Source organism: Falco naumanni, chromosome 14 (assembly GCF_017639655.2).
Source record: "Falco naumanni isolate bFalNau1 chromosome 14, bFalNau1.pat, whole genome shotgun sequence".
Taxonomy (NCBI): domain Eukaryota; kingdom Metazoa; phylum Chordata; class Aves; order Falconiformes; family Falconidae; genus Falco; species Falco naumanni.
In genome coordinates, this window is record NC_054067.1 from 1,880,313 (window position 1) to 1,901,197 (window position 20,885).

Genomic DNA, 20,885 nt, shown 5'->3' on the forward strand with positions numbered 1-20,885 from the left:
CCGTTTTCCTCACCAGACACTATCAGTATCCACATTCCTGTTCCAGTCTCTGCAGCCGCTCCCATATTAGCTCCTGGACACAGCTGCCTTCCTCCTAGATTGTCCCCAACCAGTTCCTCCCCCATCCTAGAGAAGCACATTCCCTAAAAGCACATCTTTTCCACTTTCCCTGTATGTACTGGCTCCCCACCCTAATCACCCTTTATAAAGTGCTTAACCGAATGCACTGTCTCTTCACCCCCAGTTTCTGTTCTGGGCTGCCCTCACCTCACCTCCAAGTACAACTCAGCCTGCCAAAGTCCAGAGTTACAAGTCCTCTAAGATCTCTTTTGATCCAGGCTGCTGCAGGGTCGGTGGTGACAAAATCTGCAGGTTGGCTATCCGCAACGCTCTGGAAAAGCTAGTTTAAAACAATTACAGAATCACAGAATGGTGAAGGTTGGAAGGGACCTCCGGAGATCATCTAGTCCAACCCCCCTGCTAAAGCAGGTTCACTGGTTTCCTGAGATTCCTGAAACTGCCCAGAGGTAAGATTCCTAAATTCAGGTTTTCCCTTCATCTGCCCTCTGAAGGAGACTCTGCCATGATTTGTAGGAGACTTGCATGCTTATCCTCACAGACTAATGTGAACTTCCGTGAACAACTCAGTCTGTACTGCACTTATAACTTGGCCAAACTTGGGTAAATTTTAATAAAGAGGGGGGAAAAAAACTACTAATGGTGACAAATTTCATCACACCAGCAGGTTTTAGTTCCACACTTCAGGACTAGAAGCACTAATACCTTAAAGGGAAAGACTAAAAACCCCTGAGACATACCCAGCTGACATGGTGTTACACGTTCAGCACATTGTCACCAAACAACTGCAACTGAGAAACAGAGCTTAAGCAAAAAAGCTTAAGGAAACCTCAGGAATGGAAGAGCTAACTGATGATAATTGGTCAAGTGATGTAAGGTCTTGCGCTCAAATGGATGATGGTTTTCTGTTTGTACTTCTGCATCCAGGCATCAATGCACAGAACCGTATCACCTCTGGCAGAAATCAGGAAAGCAGCAGGGTACAGCGCAGGGCACATGGAAGTCCATGGTGTGGCACAGAAGAATAAGGGACACTGAGTTACTGGGAATGAGAGTTAAGGGAGAAGAGGAGGTATACAAATCTTTTGGCACGGAAAAAGAGAGCACAGGAAAGCAGAAAACACAGGGTTTCTGGCTGCAGACTATCCCTGAAGCACAAGAAGAGAGAATGGCCTGGGAAGGTGGCGCACAGATCACTGCGAGCAGAAGCATCTAGCAGGAACAGCTAGTTCAGGCTTCAAAAGAACTGATGTAAGTGACTAGAAAACACACAGCTGCTCTTCAGAAACCTATGAGAATTAAGGTGTTTTCAGCCCTCTTTGCACCTTCTTCAACCTGGGCTCCTCTCAGGCCAGTGCAATCAGCACAACCACTAAAGCACCGTGTGCCCATCAGCACGCCGCACCTTGTATGGAGTCTGGCTGTGATTTTAAAAGCTTCTCCTGCCTAAAAGAAGCCAAAAAGTTAACCCTGTTCTGTGTCCTAATGTATTGATGTGACGGCAGAAGCAAGATAAAAGGATGGAAAAGTGGAGTTCATAGCAACCAGTTTACTCCTTTTCTGGCAGTCCCATCCCAGAAAGCAGCTCTCTCTGGAAGAGTCCAGCTCCAAAGCCTCCAGGCTGGGCTTCCCAGGAATCTCTGCAGGAAGGGAGGCAGCTGCTGCTATTTCCCTATCGAAAGAAAACGAAAGACTGTTAACCTTAGGTCTGCCAACTGTTGAACAGGGCCTTCTTAAGCTCCAAAAGCTGCTTTATTTCCATTTTAAAAGAAAATCAGAGGTTGGAAGAAAAAGCTTCAGACACAAAACACAGGAGGGTATGTACAGCACGTGGAAGTCCACTTACAGGAGTAGGCATGTGTTTCATGAATGAGAAACTGTCCAGAGACACGATTGGTGTTGAAAGTTAACTAGTTCGACATGAGGCAAGAGAGGCAACAAAAGAAAATCCAAGAAATGACAAGAGATCTGTTCTGGGATTACTCGGGGTCATTCCAAAGAACATGTCTTTAACAGTTCCGACCTTTCCAATACAGCAGTGTAAAGTAAGATATACCTATCCTACACGCATTAGAATGCTTTTACTATCTTTTCATGTTTCCAGAATGCTCATTATTTGATTTAAGCCGTTTTGAGGAGATTTTTGATCTGGCAAAAGAAACACATTGCCTCTCGGGCCACTAGTGCTAGGACTAAAAATGTACAGAGATATACACAGGAGGAGTTGACTGCAGTGGAAAAATCTAGATTAATATTGCTATTGCTGAACCAGAGTTTATTCCTCACCTAGCAGATCTGAAACCAGAACTGTTTCATGGTAAGAACACAAAAGTCACTATATAAGATCAAACATGTTATCTATGTAGCCCTGGATTCTGACGCTGGTCAGTTCCAGATGCTTTTAAAAATGCTTTTACACTTAAAGAGAAAAATGAATACAGGAAATCTGCCCAAAAGGGAATTTCCTTCTTACATGTGCTAAGTAGCGTGTGTCTTACAACCACAGGCCACAATAAAAACACACCGCTTATAATTACGGATGCTCTCATTCCCACATGAACACTGACACCTGTACAGAAATCCTTCAGGGCTTTCAGCCTCAGTGCACACTTGGCAGAAGAGAATTCTACAGGAGAATACTGTGCTATGTACAGAAGCATTTCCTTCGTTAACATTATCTGTAATGCCTTTCAATTTCACTGAATTTCTCCTTCTTCTCAAAAAATGGCAGAGATTAATTAGGAATTTCTGACTTACTTCCTCAGTTTTATGTATTTTATATACTCCTACCATACCCCCTCCTGCCTGCCTTCTTTCTGGAATAAAGAATTCAGGAACTGTCAGTCTTCTCCAGGAGCCATTTCATAGCTACCCATGTACAATGCTAGTGGAACAGTCCAATAATACCCACCAACAATGCCTCTGAAATCTCAAAACTCATTCCACATTTTATGATCAGGCTGCATTCAATTAAAATTAGTGATACTGATAGATGTAGCAGCAGCACTAGGGTAAGCCATTTTTACATTATGTACTCATCCAGGAATAGACTGTTAAACTGATTTTTTTTTATTAAGTAAATTTTGTCTCTCCTAATAAAATCAAACCTTCTGGTTAGGACTGAAGAGGAGAACAACACACAAGTACTGAAACTTTTTGCATAATGTGATTTCATTTCATTAAGTTTGGCTATAAATTTTGCTCTTCCCCTGCAGTCAATATTTATAACTTTATCAAAGAGGATTTTGATGGCCTGGCTTTGATGAGAAACTTTGCTTTTAATAATTCTTTTTTTAATGCATGCATGCTCCGTTCTAAATAAGGAAAGCCATATTCCCTTCTCACTGTGCCAAGGTGAAATGGTGACCCATTACACGTAATGGACTTGTTTCAATCTCTACATAATGAGAATAGCACCTTGACAACAATGTAGGCATTGAAGGTAGAAGAGGAGAAAACATTATCTTGGGAGTAATCTCCTTGTATCACATACGTACATTACAGTGGTATCTGATGTGCTTTAATTCATCAGTCTTTGTAGTTTAAATTTCTGAGAGAAAGGACAAGCTGGAAGCGTGAAAAATTACTAATTATAACATTTAAAATAGAAGCAGCAATAGCAATGTCAATAATCTGACTGGGACATCACAGAATTTTGCAACGATGAATAAGGAACATTTCACTGCAGACTGGGAGAGAACCTTTAGGTCATTTTTCAAAGCTTGAAGAACTTCAGGAGTTACAAACGTTCATTTTTCTTCTAGCCCTTCAGTTGCTGTCAGAACATACTGTGGTCCTTCTAACGGCTCCCCTGAACTTCAATTAGCATGCGTTGTCAAGAGATCATAAGCACAAAGATCCTTTGGTCTAAGTCCTATTGAAATCAATGGGAGTTGGGCATTTGTAAGCCACTGCTGATTTGGATCTGTGGGCTTAACCGTGGTATCAACTGATTTTCTGAGAAGCCTCAGTTTTCCTGGAGGAGGCAGGGCTACACCACAACTGCTCCTGTAGCTGGTCAACACTGTGTCCTCTGACACAGTCATAATCCCCAACGGACTGATACAGTTTTTGACCAGTTATGAGCCTTGAAAGAGAGAAGATTCAGGAAGTGGCAAATCTGATAGCGAGAGAAATTTTAGTGTATTAGTCATACTGGATTAAGAACCAAGTATTTGAAAAAAAGATTCAATGTAGCATAAAAATATATTAGAACATTTTCAGACATCCATTACTGCTTTACTTAGGAGTTCATAGGCAAAATGTTGGGGAGAGTTAAATATAAATAAAAATGGAGGAAAAACTACCCTTGCACTAATACAAACTGGTAGAAATTTGTATCCCCAGGTCTTTGCATATGTATATGTATGCATATATATAAATATGTATGTATACACGCACATTATATATAGCTTTTTCAGTTGACATAAGACACTTCAGTAAGAAGCTGTGTATAAAAAGAAATATAAAAGGAAGTTTTATGAAACGCATAAGACAGAAAAGTTCAGTCAGTAAGAAAAGAAGAACTTGGGGATGAAAATACAAATAAGGGCTAACCAGACCGGTAAAAGCCTTTGTTAGGCTTGTTATCTCCCATTGCATGCCGGTAATACAGGGAAATTATTAAAAAAATAAAACCAAAGAAAATATCTCAAACTCTATCAACAGAGGAATGGATGGCACCTCTGTCAAAATCGGGCCTCTGCACATTTGAAATGGAAGTTATACATAAAGGTCAGTCTCTAGGTAATAAAATGCAGCTGAGAAATTTCCAAGTTTAAAGCACAGGACAGGTTCTAACTGTGTTTGCAGCATGCCCGTATTGTAGTAAAGATGTAAAGTGCTTTTTCTCCACTCCATTGATTTGCCCTATAAAAGAACCAATTGCAATTGCAATTCTTCTCCCCTCCAGAGTAAGCAGCTGCACTCCCTGGATTCCTGTAAGAGACCCGCAGGAAGCAGGGAGCCTGGAATAGACACAGGTTACCCCTCTGCACCCCAGGCTGGGGAAATGAAAACAAGAAGCAGAAAGTTATACTGCACAGGTAACACGGCAGAGAACGGCACTGCACACCAAAGGATTCAGTTACATATTTTGATCTACACTAACGTGAAGATTGCTTTTCTTGATGTGATATCCTGATTGATATAATATCTAATCCAGAGGCACTTCATTAAGAAGTTGCCAAGAATCAACATTTTGACTGTTATAGCCTTTAACTGCCAAAGCTGGTTAATTTTTCTGAAAACTGAAGGAAGGATAGTCACTCTGTAGGCAGGTGCAACTTGTTTGACGACTGTTTGAGTAATTTTTGGGTGCGCAGCAGAAAAGCTCTCCTGTAGTTTTACACAAACTGGATACACCAGGCCTCTCGGCTTTGTTGTGGCAATTCACCTGGTCACTAATTTCCTCTTCATCTGGTATCAAATTTTAGGACAGAGCTTCTTTCGGGCAGGATGCTTCTGTAAGCAAAGGAACAAGATAGCCTACTTTTCAAAGCTAATTTCTTTTTAAAAGTGTGGACATGAGGAAGGTGGCAGAGGGTGGGATGTGACTTAAAAGCAGATGGAATTGCAGAAGAACAGTTGCTTAGCACCTATAAAAGTCAGACCCACTTCTTCGCAAGATATGTATGTATTTAGGTACCCACATTTAGGCATCCACATTTGAGTTTTGGCCTCTAAATAACCAAAATCCATCACAGTTTTTTTGGAATGTGCAGTTGATTGAATAAAGATATTAAAATGATGATTAAAATAAGAATCATGCTGCGGTCCTAGCAGCAATCAGCTCTTCAGCACTCAGGGACAGCTTTTGTATTACTGATGGTCCTGTTGGGAGCCTTGCCATCTATTAATGAATGACAGGCAGAGATCAGAAGAAGGTGCTGTAGAAACTTAATTCCACAATGATTTCTCAACCACTGGGACAATAAGGGATCAGCCAGCAGCCTGCTTGCCTTTGTCTGAGCAAGAGAGGCGACTAGGAGTGCGGCAACTATTCAACCCAGACTATTTTATGCAGGCATATGTGTATTTTGTAATGGGTCTCTGGCATCTACTTCTCTGGGACTGAATCAATACCACGCAGCAGGACAGAGACAGACAGTATTTCAGAAATGAAAAAAAAAAAAAAATTAAAGCCTGTGCAAATGCTAGATTGCCAGCCAAGAAGAATGTGCTCAAAAGCACTTAGAAGCTGAATACATTTCTTTTACATCTACTCTATTTCTTACTCAGTTAGGAAAACTCACCTGATAAAAGAAGCAAGAAATTTCCCTGCTTAATGACACAGCTAAGGGAAGAAAACAGAAGCATCTAATTCCCATAAGCATCTCTTGTCTTTGTCTTAGGCTGCTTTTTATGCCTCGATTATGCTAACACTATTAATCTTTGTGTCTGTGACTAACTCCTGGGTTTTTATGTTAGTGACCTGATTCTGCACTAACACGCTCCTCCCAGTTTGGTGAAGCTCCCCATGTGATCTATTCTTCCCCCTAAATAAAGTTGAAAAATTTGGCTGGGATCAGTGAGTGCTGCTGAGGTAGCGGGTGTGTGGAGCTATTCCGCCCTCCCTGCATCTGCAGCACAAATAACCCGCCTGTTCAGCACTATCTGCCTCTCGGTTTTAAAGACCAAGGGGGGACCAGACTGGCCAGTTAGCAAGGTCTCGGGCTACCTCCATGGTCAGGCTTCAGCACAAGCTCCCAGCCTCGCCACCCCCCGATCACTCTCCCCTTTTGAAAGTAGTCCAGCGAGCCGAGGAAGATGTGGCCGGAGAAGGTGAGTGCTGCATGGCTATGATGAATCCTTTGTGCGGAACCGGAGGCTCGTTACAAAGTGGAGGAGGGAGGGGGCAACGGTTGCAATTTTTTAAACGGACACAGTCGAAAGCCTCCTCTCCTTCCCCATTATGCAAAGGGCACGTGTGCCCCTTTCAGAGAGAATCTACCTAATGAGCTGATTTCCCAACAAAGCTCATTTTCCTGGCGCGGGGCGCAAAGCGCAGCAGCAGTAAGCCCAGGCGTCAGAACCGCCTGCTGCAGACGTGCGCTCGGCCGGCCGGGCAGGCGGGTGCCTCGGCGGGCACAGCTCGGAGGGCAGCTCCCGCTGCGTCCCGCCCCAGCCCCCCACAGCCCCCCAGGCCGGGCACCAGGGCAGGGTGCGCGGCCAGCACGCGGGGCTGGCACGGCACGGGCATCGCAGCAGCCGGCGTGCAGGGCTGGCACGGCACGGCGATAGCCGGCGCGCAGAGTTGGCACCTGGCAGGCAAGGCTGGCACAGCGCGGCACCAGCACGCAGGCTGGCATGGCACGGCACCACAGCGGGCAGCGCGGTACCAGCATGCGGGACTGGCACGGCGCAGCACGGAGCACAGCAGCATCCGGGGCTGCACCACCCACCCTGCTGCCCCCCGACACGGCCCAGGGCCACTCGTGGCCCCCCCTGGGGTGAGCCAGCTCTAGTCAGAGGCTTGACCGTCTTCCCCTGGGTACCAGCAGCTTTCCATGCATACACCTGCCACGCACCCACCGTGCACAAAAGATGTATCCGACACCCTCCCTCACAGCACAAAGGTGCACTGAACTCCCCTATAAACACAGCCTCCTCCTCTCACACAACGTGCATCTTTCTCTCCATCCTCACTGGGGCCCAGGGACCCCCCACCCTTTCCCACTCATCATGCACCCACTTCTCCACATGCATATAAGCCCTGCATTGCTACCTCTGCATGAGGGCTAAACCCCCCAAACCACAAAGAGGGGAAGGTGACGTGCCCCGCAGCCCCTGCCACCCATGGCTAAATCAGTGCACAGGCACCTGCCACATCACTCACCGCTCTCTAACATGTTCCCTCATCTCAAATGCATTTGACATAACTTTTCCTGTTGGAATGTGTTTTGGAGCTGAAGGGAAAAATCAACGCTGACCAGTAAGCACTGAATGCCTAAAGAAAGTCTTTATTCCCTTCCTTCCCCATGCCTACTCCCTTAGCCTCAGTACTGGGACCAGCTTACTGCACACCAGTTCAGCCCACCCCAGAGACAAGCTCCCTGGGCTTTAAGACTGGGAGAGGAGGAAGGAAGGGTGCTTTCTGCTTGCTTAGGAACTCTCAAATTGCACAGAGACTGGCCCTAGCCCATGCTGTGGGAAAAGTAATGTAGCCTTATTTCAGAAACGCAGAGACACAAAGTAGCTGCATCTAAAACAACATTCACCACTTCCCCTCTCAGCCCCCTGCTCTCTCCCATCCTTTAACTTACTCTTTTTGTTGCACAAACTTAAAGGTGAAATTCCCTGAGTATTAAATATATTGTAGTCCTAGACTGTAACAGGCACACTGGCTAGAATGAGAAGAGTTTTCTTTTTAAATGAGTTGGATGAATACTTGAATGTTCAAACATCTTTTGCTCTTTGGCACATTTAAAAAAAAAATGTTATCCCTGCAGGAGTTTCAATCTTGGCAGATTTTAGATCCAAGAGAAGGGCTGCAAAGTGTCCCATCCATAATTACTTTTCTTGCTAGCAGGGGGAAAGGTGAAAAAAAGGAGAAGAGATTAAAAAAGGGAGTGGGATACAAAAGCAGATCTCATTTGTTCATCTCCCTTTCACAGCCAATTAGCCAGAATCAGAACCCTCCTTCACCTGCAAAGAAAATGAGAATTTAATGAAAAGGCCACTGATTGTCTTAAGATCTTATTTCATTAAGGTTCATAGGTTTTGGTTTTGTTAATTTGAATTCAGCTCTAAACAGCTTTCAGTTGTTTATCCTTTAACTCAAGGGAACAATTAAACATGCACTTGTACCTGGACTGGTAAGTACTTGTTCTGACTCCAAAAAACACGTAACGTGAGCATCAGGACAAACTGATTCTAGAAACAGGCAAATGGAAAAAAAAAAAAAAAAAAAAAATCGCTGAGCAAGTTTATGTATCAGTGTGGCTAGGGAATTGTTTGCACTCCAGGATTTGAGTTTTCAGAGAATAACATCTAAAATATGGACTAATGAAAAAATTCACAAGCTGCCCTCTGTAATTGCAGGATGTAATCGCCCCTGATTTTGAATGGTGGGGGAAGAACTGCATAGAATGTTGTGCAAAAGAAATGATTATGAACTAAATCAGCAAAAAAGTTAACCATGAAAGCCAATTCCAAAGAGAAGAAAGAATCCATATTTTATGGGGTATATATTTTAGCTGATGATATAAGACTGTTCCTTTAGTAGGAAAAACAAAGAATGGCTTATCAGGAAAACCCATCTTCCAAAAAGAGGAATAGCATGTGCTGTTTTGAGAAAACCAATCTCAACGTGGTTTTTAAAATGCAGTGAAGCCTATTTCAAAGTAAACATAATGAACAGATCTGTTCAACTTCAGAGAACAGCACTTTGATACAGCCCTGTTTTCCAAGTTTAAAAGGAAAGGGGAAAAAAATCCAAACCCTTCCCCAAATACGAGCACGTAAAAGGAACAGGACTCAATATCTCTTCCTACCATGTTTTATTACAGTATGTCTAAGCCTCAGTCAGCACACCTATGGGGAGCATTTAATATACAGTTTCAAAGCTACCCTAAAAATGTCATAGAAGGATTTCACTGATCAGGACGACAGGCTTTCCCCATACCACTGGAAAGACAAGACAGAAGAAGGCTAAAATATGTATCACAGGTACATTTTAGTAGCACTGGCTTAAGGAGGGAATTTGTCAAGCGTTCAGTCTGTAACATGACTTATGTGTAGTTTGTTCCTGGTAATAGGCACCAGCAACTACTATAAGGGTTTGGACTTTTCACAGACAAAAGATAGTTATCTGCCAAAACATGCAGTTACAGGGAGGCTGTAATCACACCTAAAAAGCTGCTGGTGTTTATCAAATCATAGTATAACATATTAATTTAGTATAACTATCATGAGAAGTCACCAATAAAATCAGTGGGATTAATATAAATTTCAGAGAGTCTAAATCCACAACAATACAGATCTGTTGCTTCAACTGTTGCTCTATACTTCAGGGATTAGTTCATTAAAATTAAAACCTTAAAAACCTAAGTTCCATATGGGTTCTCTATAAACTAAATGCCCAGGAAAACAGTACATTACATTTATGGTCCATGCTAAGCACAGACACCTGCCCACACAAGTTCTTCCGGAACATAAAAGCAGATGTCCTGAGCAGTCGTACAGCCTGCAACTTCCATCTGAATCCACGGAAGCTGTTCTGCTCAGCATCTTTCAATGCAGAGGTAAGACGGGATCAGGTTCTGCTCTATAATTACTTGCTTTTGTCATACACAAATTGCCCCTCAGAGATATCCGAGCCTCTTGCAGCTCTAAGGAGAGTCTGGATGCCACTAGATCTTTTTATAGAAATAAGATTGAACTTTCTGTTGGCTTACAGATCTAACCAATGCTGTAAGGAGTTATTACAAGTGCTTCCAAAACTTGCAGTCTTTTCCTCTTCTTGCATAAGGCGGAAGAAAACCTTAGGTATAATGAAGACAGAACAGACCGAACAACTACTTAAAAGCAGAGTTTTCTTGCTCACTAAGATAAAAACAGCATAATGCATTCTGAGACTAGGGCTAGAATTTTATGCACTCAATTAAAAGATTAATTGACTTTATCTTGTATCTTTATCTAAGTTGCCAGTTATATCACTGGATGTAATCAGAAGGGTTTTATGAAAATTAAGTTCCTAAGGATGACTACATGTAAAAATCTAATAGAGATATTTTTTTCCTATTTTGTTTTTAGATTAATGATATGGATGACAAAGGCATAATTTGATTTTAAGACTTCCCAGATAAATCTATGGTGTTTAACACCTACAAACCCAGTGACACTAAACATATCTAGCGTGTCATTCTGTAACAACAAAGTCTATCACTTAAGGCCATAAGCCTAACCTAAAGCACGCAGAACCTACAGGGAAGAGGAAGCCTAGCTGGTTCTCAGCTTGAAACCTTAAGATTTCCAAAAGCATTTTAAGCATCCAAAAATAAAGACAGATGTACACAGGTTTCGAAAATGGCAAGGGTGGTCTTACATACATATTTAAAATACTCCTAAAATCTAGCCCTTTGCCCTTACACATGAGTTTATAGAAGATGCAGTGAAAAACTAGTAGCAAGGCTAGAACATCTCACTACGTGCTTTCTGAAGCCTTTGCTGCCTTCTCTCCTTCCCCCCTTCCTTCCTTCTTTCCCTCCCTCCTCCTTGTCCCCGTTTTCATTTGCTCCCACTCCCACTGTGGCTTTCATCTGCAAATTTGTGTACAAGTGTATTAGTAGATGTCTTGCTACACTAGCTCTGGAGGAGGAGAAAAGATTCATTTACATATATCAGGTTTACAACATTAGGGATACATTTCATACAAATGTTTTTACATCAAAAAGATGCAAATTTAGAGAAAGGAGCCACATTCTTCCATAATGCAATAAAAATAGAAGAGACAATTTGAAAGGCAGCAGGGAAATGTACAGGCAAGCTGAAGGCAGAAAGAAAGCCTGAAACTATATTAAAAAGCCAATATATATTTAAGATTATATAAATACTGTAAGTAATTCAACATCTGAAAATGGACAGTGTACATATGAATGAGTGCACGAGACACAGGCACTAAGATAGAAAACAAAGATTCTTCATATTAATTCACAAGGAGCAGGTTTATAGTTTCAGATCAGTTGTCTTTACTTTGGAAAGACGTTTTTGTGTTCATTTAAGAACGATACTATACATTTCTGTCACTTGCTGCTGTTTATATGTCCTTATCAACCATTCTAAATGTCATCACAAAGTCAAAGGAAGTTTCAGTTAGCTTAAGGGTCAGGTACACACAATCAGTTTCCTATTAAAACAATAAAACTGCAGTAGCTCACATATAATGCCTGGCCTTTATCCTTCCAAGAAAGCTGAAGATTTCAGACATCCACCAAACTTGCTTCTTCCTTTAACTAAAACACAGAATCAGGAAACAGAGTTATCCTAAAAATGAATAAATAAATATCCCACAAACCAGAGCCAATTGAAACTTCATACAAGTCTTGTCTCCCACCTGACATTTTGACTTTTTTTTTAGGATTCAATGCAAATTGCCATTACTTTTTCTAATTGAACACTGATAATGTCATTATTACCAAGTCACTACCAAATTGTAAGGGTAAAACTTGCCTCTAAGAGGCAGGAGTCTCAATGAGCCCAAAAATCTGTTGATCAACATTCTTATTTCTTTTCAGTAATTCAGTATTTGACAGATGTCAATAATCTGAATTAATATTTGAAAGACTGATTTTTTGTTCCTCTCCTATAAATTATATCCAACCTGCTCTTACTTTCTGCCCACAATAACTACACTAAAGCTCAAAAACACGCTTGTCACTACTTTGTTGGAGTACTCTAAGTAGAGGGACAGAGGTCAAGCTTGAACAACAAAAGGAGAGACAATACCTATCTTAAGTATATTACAAAATAAGGAGCAGATTTTGTCTTCCCCATCTCATACAGAGTTGTACTTTACTTTAAACATTAGCTTGCTAAAACGGTAAGAGATGAAAACATGAGCCACGACAGCACAGTCCATCCCTAGGCAAGCACATGCACTACATCAATAGCCTATACTTATGTAAATATCAAAGTAAAATACTACTATTTCATTAAAAGTTTTAGAAATGTGTTCGGCTTACAAATATTCTAACATCCTTTCATGAAAAGTTTCTTCCAACAAACCAGCATTTCCAGGGGAAAAGAAAATATATTAAAAAAAATAATCAAACTATTTTTGTAAATACCTAAACCTTTCTAATATATTTTATTAAATGTTAATGAGAATTAAATGTGCACAGTCCTGAGATACTAGTTGGCATGTTCATAATGCTCAGATAAAAATACACTGAAGACTTATGACTCACACAAAACCAACAAAACAATGCAAGAATAATTTATTTTCTACTGTTTGAATTAAATTAGAGCATGGACAATGAAGAATGTTTTGGGTTTTTTTAATAGAAAGTTTCCTCATGAGAGTATGTTGACATTGAAACTTCAGCACGTGAAACCTGACTCAACTCTAAATCAGTGCTTTTGTGTTGAGTACATGCGTGTACTCAACACAATGATTACAGATGACCTGAACAGTCTTAGTGAAATCTAGGCAGAGTCCTAGAGGTCCAACTCTTTCTCAAAAACTGAAATCTCAGTAGGATGTTGCAATATGAGCTGATGCCAAGACATTTACCTCTATTACTACTGTGGTCTCATCAGTGCTGAGTAGAGGTGAATAATCACTTCCCTCAACTTGCTGACAACGCTGTAGCACAGGCGAGGATGCCATTGGACTTTACAAGAGCCCAGTGCTGGCTCACATTCAGCTTGGTGTCTGCCAGCACTCCCATGTCCTTTTCTGCAAAACTGCTTTCCAGCCAGTTGGCCCCCAGCATGTACTTGTGCATCAGGCTGTTCCTCTGCAGGGATAGGTCTTTGTATTTCCCCTTGCTGAACTTCATGAGGTTCCTCTCTGTCCACTTCTCCAGCCTGTTGAGGCTCCTCTGAATGGCAGCACAACTGCCTGGTTTATCGGCTGTCATAGTTCAGGTGTTGGAGTTGGAGTCCAAATCAGGCAGCCTCACATGTGGCACCAACTGTCACAGCACTAGCAAGCTGCAAGAGGGCTTTTACTGTCAGTCAGATTCTACTGTCCATGCTGCTTCTCCTTCCTCCAGAGGCCAGACCACCCTGCTACTCATCCATCCTCTCCCACACTCTTCAGGGCTATTTAACCATTTAGCACGAACAAGCTACAGCTGCACATCAACCTTGTCAATCAACCCGCTGCCTCTGAGGCAAGGCCACAGCTGCATGTTATCAGTGTTAACCAACCCACTGCCTTCACTCCTCTACAATCAGCCACCACTCCTAGTTTTGTATTATTTGCACACCCGCTGTGCGCACACTCTATCTCATCATCTAACTCATCAGTAACAATATTGAACAGCACTGACCCCAGTATTAAGCCCCAGGGTAACGTCACCACTGACTCGCCCCCAAGTGGGCTTTGTGCAGATCTCAACCCTTTGAGATCAGCAGCTCCACCAGTTTTAAACCCACTTCACTATCCATCTATCTGGTCCATATTTCATCAGTTTGTCTATGAAATAGTCTTACTGACAGTGCAAAAAGCCTCTCCAAATTCAAGATAGACAACAGCCCCCACTCTCCTTCATCCACCAGGCTAATCACTTCATTGCAGAAGGCTACCAGGTTGGTCAAGGTTATTTTCCCCTCTCATATATCCATGCTGACTACACCCAATTACCTTCTTGTCCTTAATATGTTTGGAAATGGTTTCTGGGAGGGTTTGCCGTTACCTTCCCAAGGGATTGAAGTGATGCTGATCAGCCTGTACTTCCCCAGATCCTCCTCCTTGCCCTTCTTGAAGACAGGACCGAAATTTACTTGCTTCCAGTCCTCTGAAGCATCCCACAGGTCACTATGACCTTTAAAAACTTACTGAGAATGGCCTTGCAATGACACTGTCCAGCCTCCTCAGCATTTCCTGGGTGTAATCCAACAGCTCCCATGGGTTTGTAAATGTCCGGTAGTATCTTTAAGCATTCCCTAACTCTATACTCTCATATCAAGGGCAAGTACTCACTGTGCCACACTTTTCTACTGGTCTTACGAGGGCTGGGATTGCTGAGAGCACATCTGACCAGTAATGACTGAAGTGAAAAAGGTATTGAGCACTTTGGTCTTTTTCATGTCCTTGGTCAACACATTTCCTGCCCCATTCAGGTCCACATTTGCCCTAGCCTTTCTTTTGCTGCAGGTATACCTAGGGAAGCCCTTCCTCTTGCATTTGTTCCTTGCAAGACTCATCTCCCAATGGGCTTCAGCTTTCATACCGCCATCCCTGCATGCTCCAACAGTGTCACTCTATTCCTCACAGATGACAGGTTCTACCTCCTACATGCTTCCTTTTCACATCTGAGTTTTGTCAGGAGCTCCCTGTTCACCCATGCAGACTGCCTGCCACCATCACCACATTTCCTGCACATTGGGATGGACCGTTCCTGAGGTTTTGGTAGGTAATCCTCAGAAATCAGCCAGATGTCCTGGACCGCTCTTCTCCCCAAGAGTGTCTGTGTTAGAATCTTCCAAGCAAGTCCCGGAAAAGGCCAAGGTCTGCTCTCCTGAGCTTCCATGGCAGCACTCTGGTGGTGTCTGTGATCCCAGTGAGCCCATCAGCTTGCAACTTCTGAAGCCCTCTGATCCCTCCTACTGTTTTTTCTCCACACTCCATGTGTTAGTGTACAGGCACTGCAGACAGACACCTGGTCATGTTGATTCCTAGGAAAAAGCAAGAGCTTCTCCCATAAAGCTGCCTTCTTGGCACTTATTTCTGTGCAGACACTTGAGGCAGGCCCTCTTCAGCCGTGTTTTGCAGTTTTTGAGGTTTCTCTCATCTACATCACTCTGCACCCTTTGCTTGCCAAATTGGTTCACCAATTCATCCACAAACAACAGGAAGAAGCATTCTTTGCCCTCAAGAATCTTCAAAGCAAGGCAGACTAGACAGTGGTGGTAGCATTGCCACATCACCCACAGACACTGGGTGGTTTGGTTATAGTCGCTCAGGAGTCTGCAGCAGAGCAAAGAACAGAATCCTCAGACATTGTTTTAAAGGGCTGGGATTTGTCCATAAAAGTAGTCTCCTTCTCCCAAAATGCAGCTGAAACACAACAGTACTTTGCAGACATAAGATCTTAAAAGCATTCCTGTTTGTATTTTTGGAAATACACATACCTGAACTGATGGTGAAATAAGAGTTACAAATAACATCCACTCACCACCCTGGAACAGTACCGTACAGTACCAGATGCCTAATGATTTTATATATTTTATATTCCCCATAGGAATCTGATAGCTGTGGATACATATGAGATGAGATGCAGGTTCAGGCAAGTATGACAAGATCTGATTTTCATTAGTGCTGAGGCATTCTACCCTCCTGGACTTTCACGTGGGTGGTAGACACTTAGCTACTCCATAAATCAAAAGGGCATTTCTCAGTTTAAGTCCTTTTATTGCAGTTTCTTTCTTTAGGCTACTTGAGAAAGATGTTGAATACATAGCCAAGTGGCACTAAAATATTCTATTGTCATAACCTACTGATATACGACTTGCCAGTAGTACAACATGCAGACATTCATCAAAGATGCGGTATGTTGCACTTGTTCCCTTATGTGAAATGAACTTTAAATCAGCTTTACAAACACGCATTTTTTTTTTTTGTCCTAAACTACAGTAAAATCTGGCTTTTAAACTTTCTTTAAAATCAACATTTATTTTTGACTATGTGAACATATTGTTCCAAACTGGCAAGAACTGCTCATTTACATCTTTTAACATCAACAGAATGCTAATCTATAGTAAACAGTCTTCATTACAAACAAGAACGTGCTGTTAATTAGTAAGAGAGACCCTCAGTTCTCTGCTAAGTTGAGTGGGATGAACCATAGATTTCTACAAAGAGGATGAATTGCAATTGCATCCTATCAAACAGAGCATCTCCAAACAAAGTTATGCTGCAAGATCTCTGAAACCTAATTATGGCCTCAAAGCATTTGGGAGTAGGGTGGAGGGGGTTTGGAGCAATCTGTTATTTGAAATAAATAGCTCTGAAAGTGCTTACAGATCCTCAAAGTAAAACATCCTGGGGCCAAATCCCACTGTCCTGAGTGGAAGCAGAAACCAGTAACAGCAGACCAGACTTGTTCCTCATCAGATTTAACTCCAAGATGAGATTTGGAATAGGGGAGAGAAGTATGAGGGCAGACCAGCTCTTCACCTTCTCCAGACCAGCTCGTAACTTCAGAACTGCTCAGATGAGTACATTTTTTAGGATTTGTCACACACAGCATGTATCAAAGCCAAATGACTTAAACGTATTTGCAATTCTATCAGAATTATGAAAAAGTAAGGTTTTTAAATTCTAGATTACAGCTCACTGCCTTTAGGGGAGCTCACCTTTTAAATAATCCTGTGTCATTTCTCACCCAGGTCATTTTTCCAGATTCGAGATTTGCAATCAGTGAGGACATCTCCTAAACTCCAGTTAAAGAGGACAAAAACCCCAAATCAAAATCCTCTCCAGACAAGCCAAGTTTGAGAGCAAATATCAAAGAAGAGGGGAAAATAAAAACCCTTCGTTAACATGAGAGCTGCTGTTTTGTAGCTGATTTTGTTAATGCCTATGATGTTCGCAAAACCAAGCCTGCCCCTCAGTAAAAAAATATGCCTTTGATTTCATTCTCTTTTGGGAATATTTAGGGGAAGAAAAAAAACCCCTCTCACTGAAAAAAATCATAAGATATAAACTACGCTTGCTGCAGTACTTGTTTTTCTTTAAAGCCTGAGGATAAGCCCTGCCACCACAATGTTACTGGAAAATTGATTAGATTTTCTTCAATTATCTCTTCAAGAAAACAAAGAATCACAAACTGGCAGCCAGCTAAGCAGCTTTCCCCTGCCCCTTGATAAAGACGACAACAGCGTACACACATTTCTGACTTACACAACTTCGGATATAGACGACCTGTGCTGTAAACTTTATGACACACACTCTTATTCCTACGCTCCCTGGCTTCACAAACAAATAAAGCTTCTGAGCCTCATCTATGCCTGGAGAACCTGAGGAGAAAACAGTCTTATGAATGACACAGGTGACAAGGGAATCCTAGTCCTTGCTTCTTCAGAAATTTTGACTGAGTGAGAACACCTACTGAGTCCCAATGAGGCCCAAGTTTAAAGAAGTTCCAGTACCGGCACTTTTGGCCTCAACAGACTATGAAAACTTTGCTAAACTAAACACAACAAGAGACACTGAAACTAAGCAGCTTGAGGGGTCCCTCTCATCCACTATTGCACTGATAATAGTGCTGGTTATTATCTTCTCTTTGATAATGACATCCCTAGTAACCTACTGTTTTCACAAGTGGAAACTGAGAAGTAAAAAACTGCAGAAAGCACAAGAGGAGTATCAGAAAGACCAGGAAAAGAGCATTTTTCAAAGCACACCTGGACTTGTTTCATAAAAAAAAAAAAAAAAATGGATCCACCATGAAATACTCTTGCATTACATGAAAATGAAAATAATAAAAGAATGGCAACTATGAAATTTCCAAGCAAATATATCCTTGTTTTATCTCATTTATAAGAGTTGTTAGCAGTTTGGAGATTTCCTACAGCTTTATTACACATATATATATTTATATATTTAGTCTTACTTGTGCATAGTCAAACCAACGCAATCATGTATTTTTACTCCTATCGTGTTACTAAAACAGTAAATTTAACTCTGTTGCTCGCACTCTCAAAAATCCACTGGCCCATGCAAGGCAAGAGGTCAGACTTTTGTTAATGCAAACCAACACAGCTGATAAAAATCAGTGGAGTTGTGTTACCTTGCACCGATCTAATCATCTGGTTGAAGATTTTGAAAGAAATCTAATTGGAGTCTTAATCAGATTCACAGATACTCAGCAGTAACAGAATGGCCCTGGAAAGACTGTAGCTGAAGAACTGGTCACGGTTTTCAGCAACAGTTCCACCCAGAGAGCATGGGGGACCAAGACCCAGGCTTGTTAGCAGGGGGTAAGTCAGCATTGCTTTCATGTAAGGTTCAGTGCCAAGAGGTGCTAGTGGCATTCCAACCCTAAGTGGATTAAGGACATCCAACATTAGCGGAACCTAAGGTACCAAGGGAAGAGCAAGCCTAACGCACTTTTTTAATCCGGCTTGTAATTATTTTTAAACCAACCATACAATGGTGTGTTTCTATTTTCATAGCCTGTAATATTATGTTACAGAAAAATGACAGATCTATTGTGAGTAGCATATAAGTAATATTTTCTAACAAAGTGATGGATGTAATATTAATATACGTAATTGTTTTAAAGAGTAGAAAACGTGTAAAATCACAAACAAAAACCCTGCTCAAGTATATAGCTTGCTTGCAATTACCATTAATGCTGTATGTATTTTTAAACAAGCTATACTACTGTGATGATGCTGTAAACTTACTTCTGTAGGAAAAAATATGTTCTATTTAAAAATGTCAATATGAAAGATGTAAATGTTCTTAAAGTGCTATCAACTAAAATTATTAATTTTCACAGAATATTCTAAAGGATTCTGTTACACACTACAGATATATTTTAAAAAAGTATTTATGGATCATACACACTAGTTAATGTGAGAACAAACAGTACTATTTTATTACAAAATAAATGAATAAATAAGCAATGAATATCCATGCCCAGAAGCTGGAAAATGTTTGGTTTGGGTTTTGTTTTTTAAAAGGTACCCTGATCAATTCTACAGGTAATTTGAAAGAAAGAACCTAGTACCTTACTGACAGAAGGTATACACTCCCCCTCATTTCCCAGCTACCCCCCATATGGACGATGCTGCTGTCAGTGCAGGCAAAGACTTTCAGAATCAGTTGTGGAGGAAAAAGTAAGAGTTAGCTAGTTATATAAAACCAGTGCAAATGTAGTATTCATAAGATTAATATATGTATTCACAAAATTAAAAAACATTTTTTGAACACAGTGGCATTTAGAATACCAACTCTGTTGCAGGCAGTAACAATTTGCACATAGTGTCTATGTTAGCTCTTATTGAGTGGAGACAATAAAAAGTCATTCTCTGAAAATCTTACTGAATGGTAATAAAATTACCATTTGAAGAATGCAAGTATATTTCAAAATGCTTTAAAAATACATAGCTGGAAGCATTCCAGCTCTTGCTGGAGTATGTATGATTTGGAATAACTGCACTGAAAGCTACAATTCAGGTTTTTACTGAAGAAGAATCTGGGCGCTGTGTCAGCTAACAATTTCACAGGGGAACACGAACGTATCCCAGCAGCAAAACCATATCCTCAGTGACACCAGTTAAAATTTTTGCCAAGCTCCCAATACAAATAAATGGGTTCAGCTTCTCTTCTTGGAAGCTGATCGAACTGGCTATGGTAAAAAAACCCAACAAACTGGCTCCTGCCACACAACAAAACCATGACTGGGAGATAGATCTATGAAGAGACAGTGGTCCCAAGGGGGCCTCAAGCATTTCAGGCTCCAGTATAGCTTCAGAGAAAACATTCAAGATTAATGTAAGGACTACTGGACTGGTGGGACCAGGTCCCACCTGGCTTCAATGACCTTGTTGCTCAAGCAGGAGGCTGAACTACATCCAGCGGTCCCTTCCAACCTTCACCATTCTGTGATTACATATTTCACCAGTAGCTGGAAACCAGTACTGAAATGTGTTTATATTTGTTCCCAGTTCATATCCAGGCAAATTAATTGCACTAGAACTTCATTCCCATTCAAACACATACTAGTAACCCATTGTGAATGACACAGAAGTTTATCGTAGAGGAAAAACAAATACAAAGTCCCATGGCCCAACAGCTGTTTAGAAACAAGACTAAGGAATGACTGAGCCTGGAAGCCAGGTTAATTTTTTTTCCCCCAGAGAAAGCCACAGCAAATGAAAGTGGAAATTACATCGCTACAGTCCACAGGAAACTGATTTTAATGATAATTTGAGGAATATAATTTTATCCAAAAGGTCAGTTATAAAGTATGACATCATGAAACCGGTTATCTCCATGCACATAATATAAAACAATGTATATAGGATAAACCCTTCTGTATTTGTACAAAGTTCAGAGCAATAAACTCTACATCTCAAATAATTCAAACGATTAAAGAATGGAACTGTGTAGCATGAAAGCTAGAAAG

General features: G+C 41.3%; 1 protein-coding gene and 1 long non-coding RNA gene across 13 annotated transcripts in view; one reads left to right on the forward strand and one right to left on the reverse strand.

The window, feature by feature from the left end:
• The window catches only part of C14H8orf48 (chromosome 14 C8orf48 homolog), a 47,250-nt gene that overhangs the window by 9,611 nt on the left and 16,754 nt on the right, over window positions 1–20,885 (reverse strand). For 8 of the 12 annotated variants that reach the window (XM_040614321.1, XM_040614324.1, XM_040614325.1 and 5 more), the window contains one exon: window positions 11,958–12,032. The exons of 2 other annotated variants lie outside the window; for them this stretch is intronic. In XM_040614321.1, coding sequence (XP_040470255.1) covers window positions 11,974–12,032 — 59 coding nt within the window. In that variant the 3' untranslated portion in view covers window positions 11,958–11,973. Of the gene's footprint in view, window positions 1–11,698; window positions 12,033–20,885 lie in introns of those variants that run through there. 2 more of the 12 variants (XR_005830937.1, XM_040614319.1) reach the window with 1 other exon arrangement.
• On the forward strand, window positions 6,606–19,255 carry LOC121097386. The gene is made up of 2 exons (XR_005830941.1): window positions 6,606–6,861; window positions 17,137–19,255. It is a non-coding gene; the product is annotated as an uncharacterized LOC121097386 (long non-coding RNA).